The sequence below is a fragment of the Sebastes fasciatus genome, chromosome 12, assembly GCF_043250625.1.
Source record: "Sebastes fasciatus isolate fSebFas1 chromosome 12, fSebFas1.pri, whole genome shotgun sequence".
In the NCBI taxonomy this organism is placed as follows: Eukaryota; Metazoa; Chordata; class Actinopteri; order Perciformes; family Sebastidae; genus Sebastes; species Sebastes fasciatus.
In genome coordinates, this window is record NC_133806.1 from 24,220,443 (window position 1) to 24,234,691 (window position 14,249).

A 14,249-nucleotide genomic window follows, 5' to 3' on the forward strand; every position below is an offset into this window, starting at 1 on the left:
ACTGTTCAGACATTAGGCTAATTGGATAGCGACACACACGTTAAGTGTCGCTGTCTTACTGTTTTTGAATGGTTATAAAGGTCCAAGAAATGTTTGTTGACTGTGTGATATTAAGATAAAGGCCAATATAATCAGCTCCGGCTTCTTCAAAGCCTTTTTTCTCACTTCCTCCTGGGTTTTCAGAGGGAGATTTTCTATCTCTCTGTGTGACTAAATGGTTGGCAGAGCTCTTAGATCAAAACTCCTGAGTTGGTGTATAGTGTCATCTCTGTATTTCTACCCTTTGGGCATGAACTCCTCTCTGCCTCTCTGCCCCCTTCTCTCTCTCTCTCTCTCTCTCTCTCTTTCTCCATCTTGCTGTATCGCTGCGCTTCTGTCTTTCCCCTCTTCCATCCACTCTTTCGTCACCCTTTTCTCTTGGTAGTGGTTTCCATGGTGATGCAATTTACTGTCACATAAAGTGTCGAGGGCATTGCGCACGTGCTCAAATGCGTTTGTCCCGTCAAAAATATTCTCACAGAGACCTTGAACGCATCATGAAAATCCCTTTCATTACCCCACATAGAAAGAGATGAAGTATAGCCATCTGTTTAATAGATAATAAGGTAATTATGTACAAAGATTTATAGCTAATCTCATCCACAGTGGAAATGTTGACACTTTGCACTGCTCTGGATTTCCTATTAGGCAAAACCTAATTGTCCACACTTGTAATTTAAACGTGACAGACTGCATTTGGAGGAGAAAGAGTAAAGAAAGGGGGATGAGGGGCGAGCTGGAGAGAGATGACATCTATTGACTACACTAATGTTAATGTGATGTGAATACAGTCACGCCAGTCAATTGCACCCCCTACTGCTCGGAAAAGTATACCGCACCCTCAGTATACTGTAGTTGTGCATATTTAAACTGCGTGCATGTTCTGTATTTGTGTGTGCGTGTGTTTCAAGGTGCTGGACTGGATAGAAAACCATGGCGAGGCCTTCCTCAGCAAACACACTGGTGTTGGGAAGTCTTTACACAGAGCCAGGGCTCTGCAGAAGAGACATGAAGACTTTGAAGAGGTTGCACAGGTGAGTTTTTAGTCCAAAGAAAAAGCGAATCTTCATCTTGTGACATACTTTTTCCTAGAGGCATCAAATGCAAATTTTTATGAAAAAGCCTGCATGTCTGAAACTTAACAATTGTCAAGTAACGTCATATTTAAGAGGACAGAGATGCTGAATAAAATGATCTAGATTTGACGTTGCTGTATTTTCATAGAATAAAAATAACAAAATTACAGCACAGCTCTTAGAGACTGAAGAGCAGTTTGCCGTAACAGTCAGGTGTCTGAGATACTGTACTCTCATTTTAAATACACTGAATGTTAATGTTTCAGAACACCTACACCAATGCTGACAAGCTGCTAGAGGCAGCAGAGCAGCTGGCCCAGACCGGAGAATGTGACCCAGAGGAAATCTACCAGGCTGCCCACCAGCTAGAAGATCGCATCCAGGACTTTGTGCGACGCGTCGAGCAGCGTAAAGTCCTGCTGGATATGTCTGTTGCCTTCCACACGCACGTCAAAGAGGTGTGTATTTTCTCTCCTCTCCTCACCCCTAATGAGCCCTATTTACCTCATCGATTTGACTCCTCTGTTTTGCCCAAAGCTAAAGCTTATGCTACTAATACTTTACGAGGACAGAAGCAGAGAAGGTAGAGGCTTATCCATTTATTGATCACACTCCAGCTTCGTATCGTATGCAGGAATGACAGTAAAAATATATATACAACTGACTCATGTAGTCATTTTTTGCTGTTGCCTCTCACACTCCATGGTAATACGGCAAAACGATGGGAAACTCCTCTATAATGGTCACCATTTTATATCAGGTTTAACAATGACAATGGCAATATAAGGGTAATTTTTGCTTTGTATATTTTGTACACAAGTAACCTGTACAATCAGAGTTGCAGTTGCAGGCAGCTATCACTTTGAAATAAAGGATGATTAACTAAAACGCCCCCAGAGAGTGCATACCTTCACCAGGGCACAACCCTTTAAATTTGTTATTTTGATAATAAAAGATACTTATAAATGTTTAATCTGCATCAAGATCTGTGTCAAAATCATCACATTGGGATATTAATTCTAGCAATTAGCCACTACCATCTATGTTAGGACTTTAACACAGAAAGTCACGTCCACAATTAATTCATCGTATTCCTGTAGCTATAGCTGAAATGCCATCAAATTTGCAGTATTGATCACAATTTATTTTTGCATTTGTCATTATAATTTTGCCACAATTGCTAGCTGTCTTCTATTGTTATTGCAGCTTATGTCAACACATACAAATAGTGCTGCTTATATAAATATATCACACACTTTAAGACTTATGACCAAAAGTTCTTTATACATCTGCACTAAAAATTAATTTACTTTTTAAGTTATTGCCTTCATAGTGAGAATGAAATGTGTGTTTGTGTGTGTGTTCCTTCAAGTCATTATGTTCTCCCTGTGGAACATCTGTGCTTAGCCTTCCTTCTGAAGTGCACTAGTGTTTACACAAATTAAAGGCAATCTGCCTCAATCTGCCTTCTCCTTCACTGTGATGATGACAATCGTGCCTCTAATTTCCCTTATTATTATTTACCTTATTCCTTAAAAAAAACGAAATAAATGAAGAACACACAAGCCCCACATGACAGGGCAGTAATCTGTACATGCTGTGTAGCTGCGCTGCTAATCACTGCACCACTCCGTTAATTCCTCTCACAGTGTTGAAAGTCACACACTGCACATCTTTGACTGTCAAAATGAACCTCTCCACGCTGTCATAGCACTGTGCTCTGCATTTGTTAACACTACATCCTGTTTACACAGACTCATAGAGACAGTCAGAGCCGTGGTGTTATTAATGAAGCTAGTCTTTAATGTCCATATGGACTAATCTCCTTCCTCCCATCTGTCAGCTCACACTAGTGCAGGTTACTGTGTGTGTGTGTGTGTGTGTGTGTGTGTGTGTGTGTGTGTGAGCCTTCGGGTGTGTGTGTGTGTGTGTGTGTGTGTGTGTTTCTGTACGTGCATGTCCTCCCGTGTGTGTGCGTGTGCCTGCGTGAATGTTTCCAACTCTCCTGCCCATCACCTCTTCTAGTTCTGTAGAAGCCTTTGGATGCAGTCCAGCATGTTGAAAGGCAACAAACAGTGACTGTGGAGATGGAGCATGAACTACATTGCAAGAGAGGGGATTCATCTGCACTGATATTCACGAAGTACACAGAGGAAGTCACTCCAAAAGACATTATCTTGTAGTCATTTCTAATATTGTTAATAAATCTACATTAGTGACAAAAAGGGACTACTGGGATGCCCAAAAGGTTTCTATGCCTCACTATTAGAAAAATGTCCCTCATATTTTGTATTGAGTGTATACTTCCACCAAACACTGACAATGCTAGTCTAGTCTAGCCTGATCTAAAATAAACCGCCACTAGGCTTTAACACTAGGGATGCACCGGTACCGGATTGGATATCGGGCCGATACTGACTCAAATAGCTGGATTGGATATCGGTGATAATGGGGCCGATCTATTAAATTCAATTCTATGTTTATATACTATATACATTATATACTGGATTTTTAATACCTGCTTAAGTTTTGACCAATTTGTTCCTGCATTAAAAAAGTTTACACCTGAATTTTGAAGATTTTTTATGCCAAATTGTTGGTGTACAATTTATCATTCTAATAATAAATAACAATTCACTAAATTTGTATCTATTTGTTGCCTTACACATAAAGGAATAATCCCAGTCACTTCCACACAGTGAGGCATACAGCTTATTAATTAAACACTGGTATCGGATATGGGATTGGGATTGAAGAAGTTAGATTGGTGCATTCCTATTTAATACCAAAAACATTTTTTGTTTGTACCACTCAGTCATCTCACTCAGTTATTTGTATGTATTTGGTTGCCAAACAACAGTGTCTATGTCTATATAGATGTCAGGTATAACGTGACATAATGTATGTTACTAAGTGGATGATGGTAACAAAACCAAAAGATGTTTTTGAGTAGGCAGTGTGGGTGTTAGACAAACCGTGGGTGCCAGGGTCTCTCTCCTGCAGCCTGGGTGGTGTGCCAGGGCTTTAGTACACTGAGCCAATTCACCCAGATGGCTAATCTGTTACAAAGATGACCATTCACAAAACACCAGCTTTGAGCAGAACTGCTCGGGTTTCATTTTCTCTCTCCCATCTTCTGTGTGTCTGTTTGGTAGCTCGTCTATTGATTCCTGCATCTGTGGTAAACTCACAGCGCTCTGTGTATGTGCCCCACCCCACCCCTTCAGCATGTGTTCTCCGTTCACAACAGGACTGTTCAGTTCGCTTCCTGTTTTTTTTTTCTCTTTCCCTGGAGGTGTACGCTACATGATGCTGTATTTTAACTGGCTTGCCTTTTCTGTCACTCACTGTTAGCTGTGGACGTGGTTGGAGGAGCTTCAGAAGGAGCTGCTGGATGATGTTTATGCGGAGTCGGTGGAAGCGGTGCAGGACCTGATCAAGCGTTTCGGCCAGCAGCAGCAGACCACCCTGCAGGCTACTGTCAATGTCATCAAGGAGGGAGAGGACCTCATTCAACAGCTCAGGTGACAACATGCTACACTAATGTCTGCATGTGGTGACATGTAAGCCACACTCATGCGCGTACAAACACACTCTCTTAACACAAGTTTAATCCAGAATAGTTTAGGGGGAACATTACAACAACATTCCTGCATCACTGAAAATAACAACTTAGTGAATACCAAAACTAAGAAATGCAAAGCCCAAGGCCTGATTTGACATTTTGTGTGTGATCATTAGACAATCATGTGGTAGTGAAGGGAAAGGAAAATAAATAGCTAAGAAGAAATCAAGAAGAGATTTCCTTTAACAGACTAAGTAAACTGAGCAAAGGAGAGGAGAAATGATATAAAAAAAAGGGATGCCTCCACAGAAACAAATGCATTGTATCTCTAAATTCTAAATCTGACCTCTCTCCACAGAGACTCGGCCATCTCAAGCAACAAGACCCCCCACAACAGCTCCATGGCCCACATCGAGAGTGTGCTGCAGCAGCTGGACGAGGCCCAGGGCCAGATGGAGGAGCTGTTCCAAGAAAGGAAGATCAAACTGGAGCTCTTCCTCCAGCTCCGCATCTTTGAGAGGGACGCCATTGACGTGAGTAGGCGGGAGATGGAGGCGTGGTGCATGATGCATATTTATTTTTGCTTTATTCTGCAATGTTCAGGCAAAAGTGAGAGTGAGCAGATGGAGAAGAGGAGTAGGAGATGGGGTTTGAGGGTTGCAGAGGGATAGTGGATGAAGCGTATGGACTTGCACGTATAATATTTATATAATAAGGGAAAATAATTGTGTAAAGCAATATAAGAAATTAAGACAAAGAGTGGAAGTGGAATGAAAATTGAAGAGAATTTGAAGTTGAGAAAAAGGGAATGAATATATCACCATTTGTTTTTTTGTCTTATTGGCTTAGTTGTTGTTTTTTCTTAAAGGGACTGTATGTAAAAATCAGAAATTGCTTGTTAACAGTGACACCTGTGGTTGGTAAGTCAACGACAGTCAGCGTCCTGTTCTGCACGCTTATGCTCGTAAACGAAGGTCCCACCATGAATCGAAGGCCCGGCCAATGTTGATCCTAGTTTTTTCCCGACATCGGTCACATTCCTGTTTTGCAAGACCGGCTTCACCAGATATAACCTTGTTGTTTTTGTGCTTCCGTGGAGTTTGTGTTGGAGTCTGAGTTGTGGTGGGGGCTGGTCGTTTGTTGGCGTTAATGGACTCCATTTCTAACCAAAAGTTAGCTATGGTTGCACACTGTCAGCCCTGTAAGCGGAGCTGAAAATAAAGGCACTCGCGAGCGCGCATGACGTCACATCCGTTGTATTTTCCCAGTATAAACGGCCTGGGTTCTTCACATTAAAAGCAGTCTATAGGCTGATAGAGGAAACCCAGAAAGTTGCAGAAGGTCTCATTTTTAGGTTAGGTTACAACCTGTTCACACACTGGCAATGAAAAATTATTTATGTGTGTAAAAAGTTAAATACAGTTCCTTTTAAATGCAAAAAGATCAGTTACATGTAGCATGGGACACACTGGAAATCCCAAATGACTGTGACTCTGAGCTGATGGACCGTTACACAGTGAAAGGGAGGTTCAGTCCCGTAGTGAGGATTCCTGCTGCTTCAAAGCTCGGTTGAATTCACAGCGATACTCTCACATGTGCTACATTAAAAAAAGTATTTAGTTCCACTTGACGCATCTCATCCACTGACTCATTCTAATTTCGTTTCCCCCTCCCCAACCAGCAATCGACTGCATTGTATCCGCTAATTCCTTAACGTCCCACTGAGAGAGTGAATGCTTTTCTCAGCTGGTGCTCAGATATGATAACTGCTCTTTTAGAATATATTTTTTTTTATGTTACTCGTGATGTTTGGCATGGCTGTCATATCAGATTTGTTATGTTGACAGATGAATTACACTCAGTCACTCTGGAAGAAAAGGCTCATAGCAGAAATACAGGGTTTGTTTTTATTCATGAGGATAGTGTAAGTAAAGGGAGGCTGGGATTGGCTCCAGCCCCCCCGCGACCCCTAACGGGTTGCAGATGGATGGATGGATCTGTACCAAACAAAGATGTTTTCTTAAGCCTGTATGATGTGTAGGCCGGGACATCTCTGCAGCACAACAATATTTCATTTAAAATCGTATTTTGACACACATTTCACCTTTAATAAATATTGAGATTTCCTCCTCATGCTACAACTTGAAAAATTGTAGTAGGTCATGTTGCGATTTTTATAAAATTCTGATTAATTGTGCAGCCCTATGCTGGACGGCACATCATTTTATAAGATTCTCGGTTACCAGAGGACTAATTCTAATGAGTAAGTGATTCCCTGACTTTGCCACTAGCGCCACCATGACGTTCACGTTTGTGGTTTTGAGGGAAATGTCTCAACAACTATTGGATGGATGGCCTTGAAAGTTGCTACAGACATTCACGTCCCCCTCAGGATGAATTGTATTCAGTTTGATGAACCCCTGACTTTCCCTTTAGCGCCATTATCAGGTAAAAAAATTGATTTGTCTAATACATTGGTTTATACTTGCAAAACTAATGACACTCCCATCAGGCTCAGCTGTAGTTTGTGTTTAGCAAACGTTAGCATGTTAACATGCTAAACTAAAATGTGTAAGCATTTAGCAAAAAGCACTACTGAGGTTTTACTGCCTGTGTTTGCATGGCTTTAGACTCACGATATGAAGTTAAATGCACAAAATCCATGTCACAATTTTCAGTTAAATGTTGTGTAATACCTGCCAAACCTGATTTTACGGACGCAATTTTAGGCCAAGCACCTTTTGTTTGAGATGATTATGTAATACTAATAATTACTGTGGGTTTTTTTTAATACCCAGAAGAACATTTGCTTCTCCTTTCCTGCTATTGTCAGCAGAACTTTCCAGACACAAAAAAATACATCATCTGCACAAAATTGTGCATGGTGTAGAAGTATATGTTTTATTACATGTCTGCTCATATATTAATTCCCCTCCAGTGTGCTGATAAAAGTTCTGTGGTTGGTTTCAAGTTTTTTGCATCTGCATTGCAAAGCCCAAAAGAACAGACGAGTCTCACATTAGCTCTGCGTGTCGAGTCAGGGAATGGTGGTGAATCTGCTAATCTCTCATGTTGAACACTGAAGAACGCCCACACGTAGACAAAGGATTAATATGACACAGTGCTCGAGCATGAAGACGGGTGGAGGAGGCATTTGTCTCCCTCCACTCCCTGCCCACACACACACACACACATGCACTGTGACACTCCCTCCTGTCTTGAATGGGGGTGTGTGTTCGAGGTGAGGGCACGGGTTGAGGTGAGACGTACACTTGTCTCACGGTTCTTTCTTCTCTGATGATAAGCTCTGTATCAGTGCACACCACAGAGGGAAAAAAATATCTGTGGTCAAAGAGGAGACTTATCTCCTCTGTTAGTTAGTTAGTTTCCACAGCGTTGGTAGCTGAGGGAGATGGTCTTTTTGCACACAGAGGGCATTTTACTCAACTGTAGGAGGAGAGGAGAGCAGAGTGCAAATGAGTGCTTGGTAAGTTTCTACTTTGTTGCCAGATTTTTAAAATTTCAATAGCGGTTAGAGAGGCTATTATATTATTCTGCTATAGAAATACTTGATAAGATTACTCTGTGTGCTAGACAAGAAAGGCTTGTTTCTATAAAGAAGAGACTTTATAGCAGGGGAATTTGTGTGAATCCCAATTCCTGGAGTATCTTGTCATGAAGTATAGCACGCTTTTTCTGCGTGAACAGAGAATAGTGCTCTTTATTGCAAAAGAGGTTTACCTTCCTTTTTGTATAAACATTAAATTATAGAAAACCAAATAACATCAATGACGCCTTGTTCCTTTTGACATTTGTGGTTTAATTGAATTTGTCTTTGAGGAAAGTTTTAAGCCCACTGGTGCACACTGGGACTTTCTCTGTGTTAGCAGCACCAACGACAGGATCCAAAATAATAATTGCTCTTAGTGACTGCTGGTGTTTTTGAAAGGTAAACTTGGGAATAATTGCTGATAGCTCCTTGGTTCGCTGTGACTCAGACTTCAATGTGCGTTTCATTAGAGTTAGAGAGAAGCACAGTACTCAAAAGAAACCAAGTGGAAGAGCGAAATTATAGACAGCAAAGAGAAGATTTTGTTTTGTTTGGATCAATGTATAGCATTTTTACTGTTCCGACAGTAATTGTAGAAATGTATTTACTGAGTACAATTTTCACTTTACACTTAAAACTGTTTGCATTTAATTTGTCGTAAGTCTGTTAAGAGCAGCTACTCCCTGGTTTTCCCTAAATGTTGCTTATGACAAATAGCATATCCATACGCTCAGCCTGCTGTAAATAGTTATTGCTAAACTGCAGCACCATCCTTGGCCAAGTTTTACATTGTATATACTTTTGCTGCACTATGTATCAAACCTCTATCTGTAGCACTCGTGTTGTTCTAACATGCGTCAGCAGGATTGTGTTAGTTTTAAGATAGAGGAAATTAAAAATAGCATGGCCAGAGAGGATCGTGTTCTCATACAGATATTCTGTTTCATGTTAGGAATTTCTTACTTCTAAATAACCTTTTTCTATCTGATCTTAGTTACGATTACAGACATGCAAACACTGATGCTCCTCTGTCCCTCTTCACATCACTGTTTCCCCTTCTTCCTTTTCTAAGTCCATGCACTTCTCATTGTTGGGAGATCTTTTAAGCCACAAAGATAGCAGTGTCTGAATTGAAGAGGACAGCTGCCAAAGCATCTCATTTTCATTTATGCATACAGATCAAATTTTACCACTGTCATGAGCTGCTGCATGACATATTCCCATTACTTACATCCAACGTCCAGTTGTCAGGGCACGGTAACTCCACACGTTTCAAATTGACACATTTTTTACATTCGTTTATAAGGTTACAGAACAGCTGAATGTAGGACGGACACTTGATTCAAACTGTTCAAAAACATGTCACTAAAGAAGCTGAGAGCATGTTTGTTGAAATTTGACCAGTTTTGTCTTTTGCGAATCATGTTATGGCCAATGTATACTGTAAATGTCAATCTCAAGAAAAAGCCAACGGTTTAGTCTATTTGAACACAAAGAGTCCAGTCCTAAATAAAGCCTTGGAAAAAAGGGGAAATAATTAAATTACCAGTACCTGTACAATAGGCTCACATAATATAGTCACGCCATACAATTTTCTACTCTTGACTGTCTCACTTTTTACCAGACATAATGCTCTCACTCCCAAATGAACACTGACTGAATTAATGTTACTTCTTCTTCATTCTCGATGGTGCTTTTGATAACACTTCCTGCAGATGTTACACAGCAAATGCTTTCCAGGAAAGGGAGTTCTATGTCAATCAGCAAATCAGGAAATAGGGATTATTCAATTTACAGGACGACTATAATAAAACATACTTACACAAAAGTGGAAATAGTAATCAAAACATGTTTCTACTAATAGTCTTGTCTTATATAAAGACCTCATTCTCTCTTCAGGTACAGTAAATAAAGCCTCTGCCACTATTTGACAATTTATGGTAGCTCCATATGCCCCAGAGCAAGAGGTGGGTAGATTCTGAAATTAAGTGTAGACTAGACCTCCTGAGTTAGTTTTAAAAAATGAAAAAGAAAAACATTGACAGACAGAGCTGGATGGTGCCAGGATCAAGGTGCCCCTGGTATCATGATTCAGCTTGCATGGGCAGTCAGAGACAAGCACTGACATCTCAGTACATCTGCTTTACCAGCCATGCATCACCAGTGTAATATGTTATTCCTTATTACGGCAGTAAGCTTAATGTGTGTAATGTGGGTTACAGTGATTAAACCGTCTGACTTGGTATTCAAAAGTTATCTTAATCATATAATTAGTGGGATAATTAAATTAAATGTCTGTGCTGGTGAGTTTATAATGAGTCGAAGTGTCTCAGCAGTGTAGTATTTGCACCGTGAAACCTTCTACTGGGTTTGAAATCAGACAGGGACCTTTGTCACACATTATTTTATGCAATTTTTCTCTCATTTCATTTTACCCTTTGACTGTCAAATGAAGTCAAAAATGCAAGCAAAATAATTTGTCAATAGAATTTTTTTTTTTTTTAAAGGGACTGTTTGTAACTTTTTGAGCGTGTGGCCGGAGTCACTGCTCCGCTGCCTGCTTGCCTTCACTCACACAGCACGCGCGTTCTCGCTGTCTCGCTCCACCTCTAGACGTGAATGCGCGCACACTCCACACTGCAGAAGACTTAGTTTAGCTCTAAGAATATCTAGTGAACGTTTGTGCAGAAATAAATGCTGCAGCTCCTCCAGGCCAACAGAGGTTTCCCGTGTCTTGTGAAGTGACGGGGCTCCGCAGCGAGAAACGTTATCGTCTCCGACCGGGTGCCGGTGTCTCACTGCGGGCGCAGTTGGGAGGCGATAACGTTTCTCTTCCTGCTCCAGCCCCGGCACCAACCCGCTGCCGAAGCAGGAAAAGCCAACACTAGGATCAGCAGCGATTCATGGAGAGACCTTCATCTGGTCAGCTAACATTACTGCCAAGCAGCTGAAATATAGAGTGATATTGTGGTTTTAGCTGAAGTGTGTCGCCTCACTGTTTTGAGTGATGCTCGTTCAGGTATATTTAGAGCGAGCAAGCGCGAGCCCGACGCTGACTTTCGTTGACTTAACGGCCACAGGTGTCGCTGTTAACAAGCAATTCTGAAAGTTACAAATAGTCCCTTTGATTGTGTTCATCGCCTCTCAGTCATTTTGGTGAGTGAGTAAAAAGTCATTTTTTTCTCCAATTATATCTGAGTGATAGTCTGTATCTCGCCTTCGTCCAATGTCAGCTGGGATTGGCTCCAGCCTCCCCGCAACCATGAATAGGATAAACGGTTACAGAAAATGTATTGATGGATATCTGAGTTAACCCTTTCTTCCTTTCTCACTCTCCCTGCCCCCCCTGTCCACTTTCCCCCTCTCAGATCATCTCAGACCTGGAGTCATGGAACGAGGAACTGTCCCAGCAGATGAGTGAATTCGACACAGAGGACCTGACGCTGGCTGAGCAGAGGCTGCAGCATCATGCCGACAAGGCGCTCACTATGAACAACCTCACCTTTGACGTCATCCACCAGGGACAAGAGCTGCTGCAGTATGTCACAGAGGTCCAGGCGTCTGGTGAGTGAGGGAACGGAAACACAGATGCACAGATGGCCAAATGGTCTATGTGAGAAAGAGTACAAATCTAGCTGACCTTATGCGAAAATCTGGCTCAGTAGTCAGCCAGCTACACTGCTACTGCTAGAGACACGGCTGCCTTAAGACTAGACTTTAGACTTTATTGTCTCCAAGGGGAAATTCCTCTCCACAGTACTGTACACGTCAGACAATAATACATATAACAGCTCAATAGTACCAGTATACAATGACAGACAACAGTTTGTTTAGGGCAGCTATTGCTGCAGGGATCCGGCTTTTCCCAAAGCGAGCCCTTCTGCACCTCAGTGCTCTGTAGAGTACGTGCACCCAGAATGCAGTAGGGTGAGGTGGTGGTTGAGTGGGTGCGTGATGTCCTGTCCTATTGAGGTTTCAATGCGTGCAATGGCCTCATTGTTTAGCTCTGCGAGGTTGGGTGTTGGGAGACCAATTATCCTGGCAGCTGTGTTGGTTATGCGTGCAAGTTTGGCCTGATTAGTAAAGGCATTTTAAAGAAGCAGGTGAAACAGTACAGTAGGACGTGCTGAATAATGCTCTGATACAACAACAGGAGGAGATGGGGGGACAACATTGAGTCCTTTAAGCTTACGGATGACTGATTGACTGAGTCTTTGGTGGCTAGAGCTTCCTCTGTAGCTTGCCTCAGGACAATGATTATTTACCAGCCCCAGCCTCGTAGCTAGCATCACGACTGGCACACAATGCAGGACTAAAATGTGAGTACAGATTATGCCGATGCTAAATTTGTCATAAAAGATCTGTGCTGAAATGGCGTTGTTTAGTCAGCTTTCACAAGATCAGCATTTCACAGTCTGCATGGCTTTATGTTATTAAAAATAAGCTGTCAATGCCATCTATGAATACTTTTTGAAGTGTCAAGCTATCCGGCTGTTGCTATTCTACAGATGCAGGTAACACAGAGTACATCAATGAAAAATACATATTTTATACCTGTCCTTGTAATTCAGCACATGGCAGAGATGTGTGCAAAACTGCTAAATACCCCTTTAATCAATACACATGTAACCTCGTTAACAGCAAGAGATTATCGAGTGAAAGAAAAAAAAAGGACATTATAAAAAAGTTGATTGTTATCGGTAACATAATAAAATGTCTGTTGTCTGTGCAGGTGTGGAGCTGCTATGCGACAGAGACGTGGACATGGCCACACGGGTCCAGGACCTGCTGGAGTTTCTCCACGAGAAGCAGCAGGAGTTGGACCTGGCAGCAGAACAGCACAGGAGACATCTGGAGCAGTGTGTCCAATTAAGGCATCTGCAGGCTGAAGTCAAACAGGTACGTACTTGAAGACGAAAAAGGACAAGCGAGTTTAACAAGGATAGACAATGACACAGCCTAGGTAGGTAGGTGGGTTGGAGTTTGAAAGCACTCTGAAAGCTCAAGCTATAAAAGAGACAGGCTTTTTACTAATGAAAGAATAATCCCTGTATTAGAGTCTGGTTTTTAAACCGCTAAATCGTGCTTACGGAATATTTTATTCATGATAAAAAAATGTTGTGTTAAGAAATTGGAGGTGGAAATAGAGCTTATACATGTCCTCAGATTGCTCACACGTGCTGTATTTCATAAATAAACACACCTATTACATATCTGTAATGCTGAGGTCAAACTGACATGTGGAAAGCCAGTCTGACGATTCATTGCCACAGCGTACCATGATGTTACAGCAGAGCGTGTTGAAGTGCTAAAAGGCTACAGTATGTTCTGTCTGTACATGACCGCGGGTAGATGAGTCATCCTGTGTCAACAATCTCCCCCCCTCCTCTCTCTCTCTCTCTCTGTATCTCTATCTGTCTGTATATCTCTCTGACTTTGGGGAATAGTCTGAGCGATACAGTTTGGTTGGATGCTCAGCCAAGGTTTAAAGAGAGACGGAGATGAATGGAAATTCACGGGGAAAGAAGACAAATGAGCCAGAGAGAATGTGACTTGAATGAGGGGAAAGAGATGGTTTAGCGTTGTGTCAGTGAAGAGCACGTTGGCTGGTGATTCTTTCCCCATATTCATTCAGTAGCTGAATACAATCACAGCAAGAACAAACTGTGAGTTTTCAATGTAGCCTACTGATGTTTCAAAACAAAACAAACATAGAGCCAATTTTCACAACTGCGCCTGTTATCATAGCGGTGCAGCCGAATAACAAACGGCTTTATGTTTCAGCTCGCACTAGAATTAATGAACAATTGAACAAAAGTGGTGGCAGATAGGACATTGAGACTAAAATAACCAAAATGACACCCAGAGAGAGCTGCAGCGAAACATTTCAGAAGATGCGCTGCCGTTTCTTTGAGTGAACAGATCTGACAGTAAGATGATGCCAGTATGATGCTGGTGTTATTTTTACTCCTCTACCCACAGAGAGGGGGTGCTATATATGCAGCTAAGGACTGTTACA

The 14,249-nt window shown here is 41.7% G+C and overlaps 1 protein-coding gene across 6 annotated transcripts in view; it reads left to right on the forward strand.

Annotated features, from left to right (window-relative positions):
• Positions 1-14,249, forward strand: part of triob (trio Rho guanine nucleotide exchange factor b) — a 128,765-nt gene that overhangs the window by 70,029 nt on the left and 44,487 nt on the right. For all 6 annotated transcript variants that reach the window (XM_074654237.1, XM_074654232.1, XM_074654233.1 and 3 more), the window contains 6 exons: positions 951-1,073; positions 1,382-1,573; positions 4,470-4,639; positions 5,039-5,213; positions 11,599-11,794; positions 12,963-13,129. In XM_074654237.1, coding sequence (XP_074510338.1) covers positions 951-1,073; positions 1,382-1,573; positions 4,470-4,639; positions 5,039-5,213; positions 11,599-11,794; positions 12,963-13,129 — 1,023 coding nt within the window. The remainder of the gene's footprint in view (positions 1-950; positions 1,074-1,381; positions 1,574-4,469; positions 4,640-5,038; positions 5,214-11,598; positions 11,795-12,962; positions 13,130-14,249) is intronic.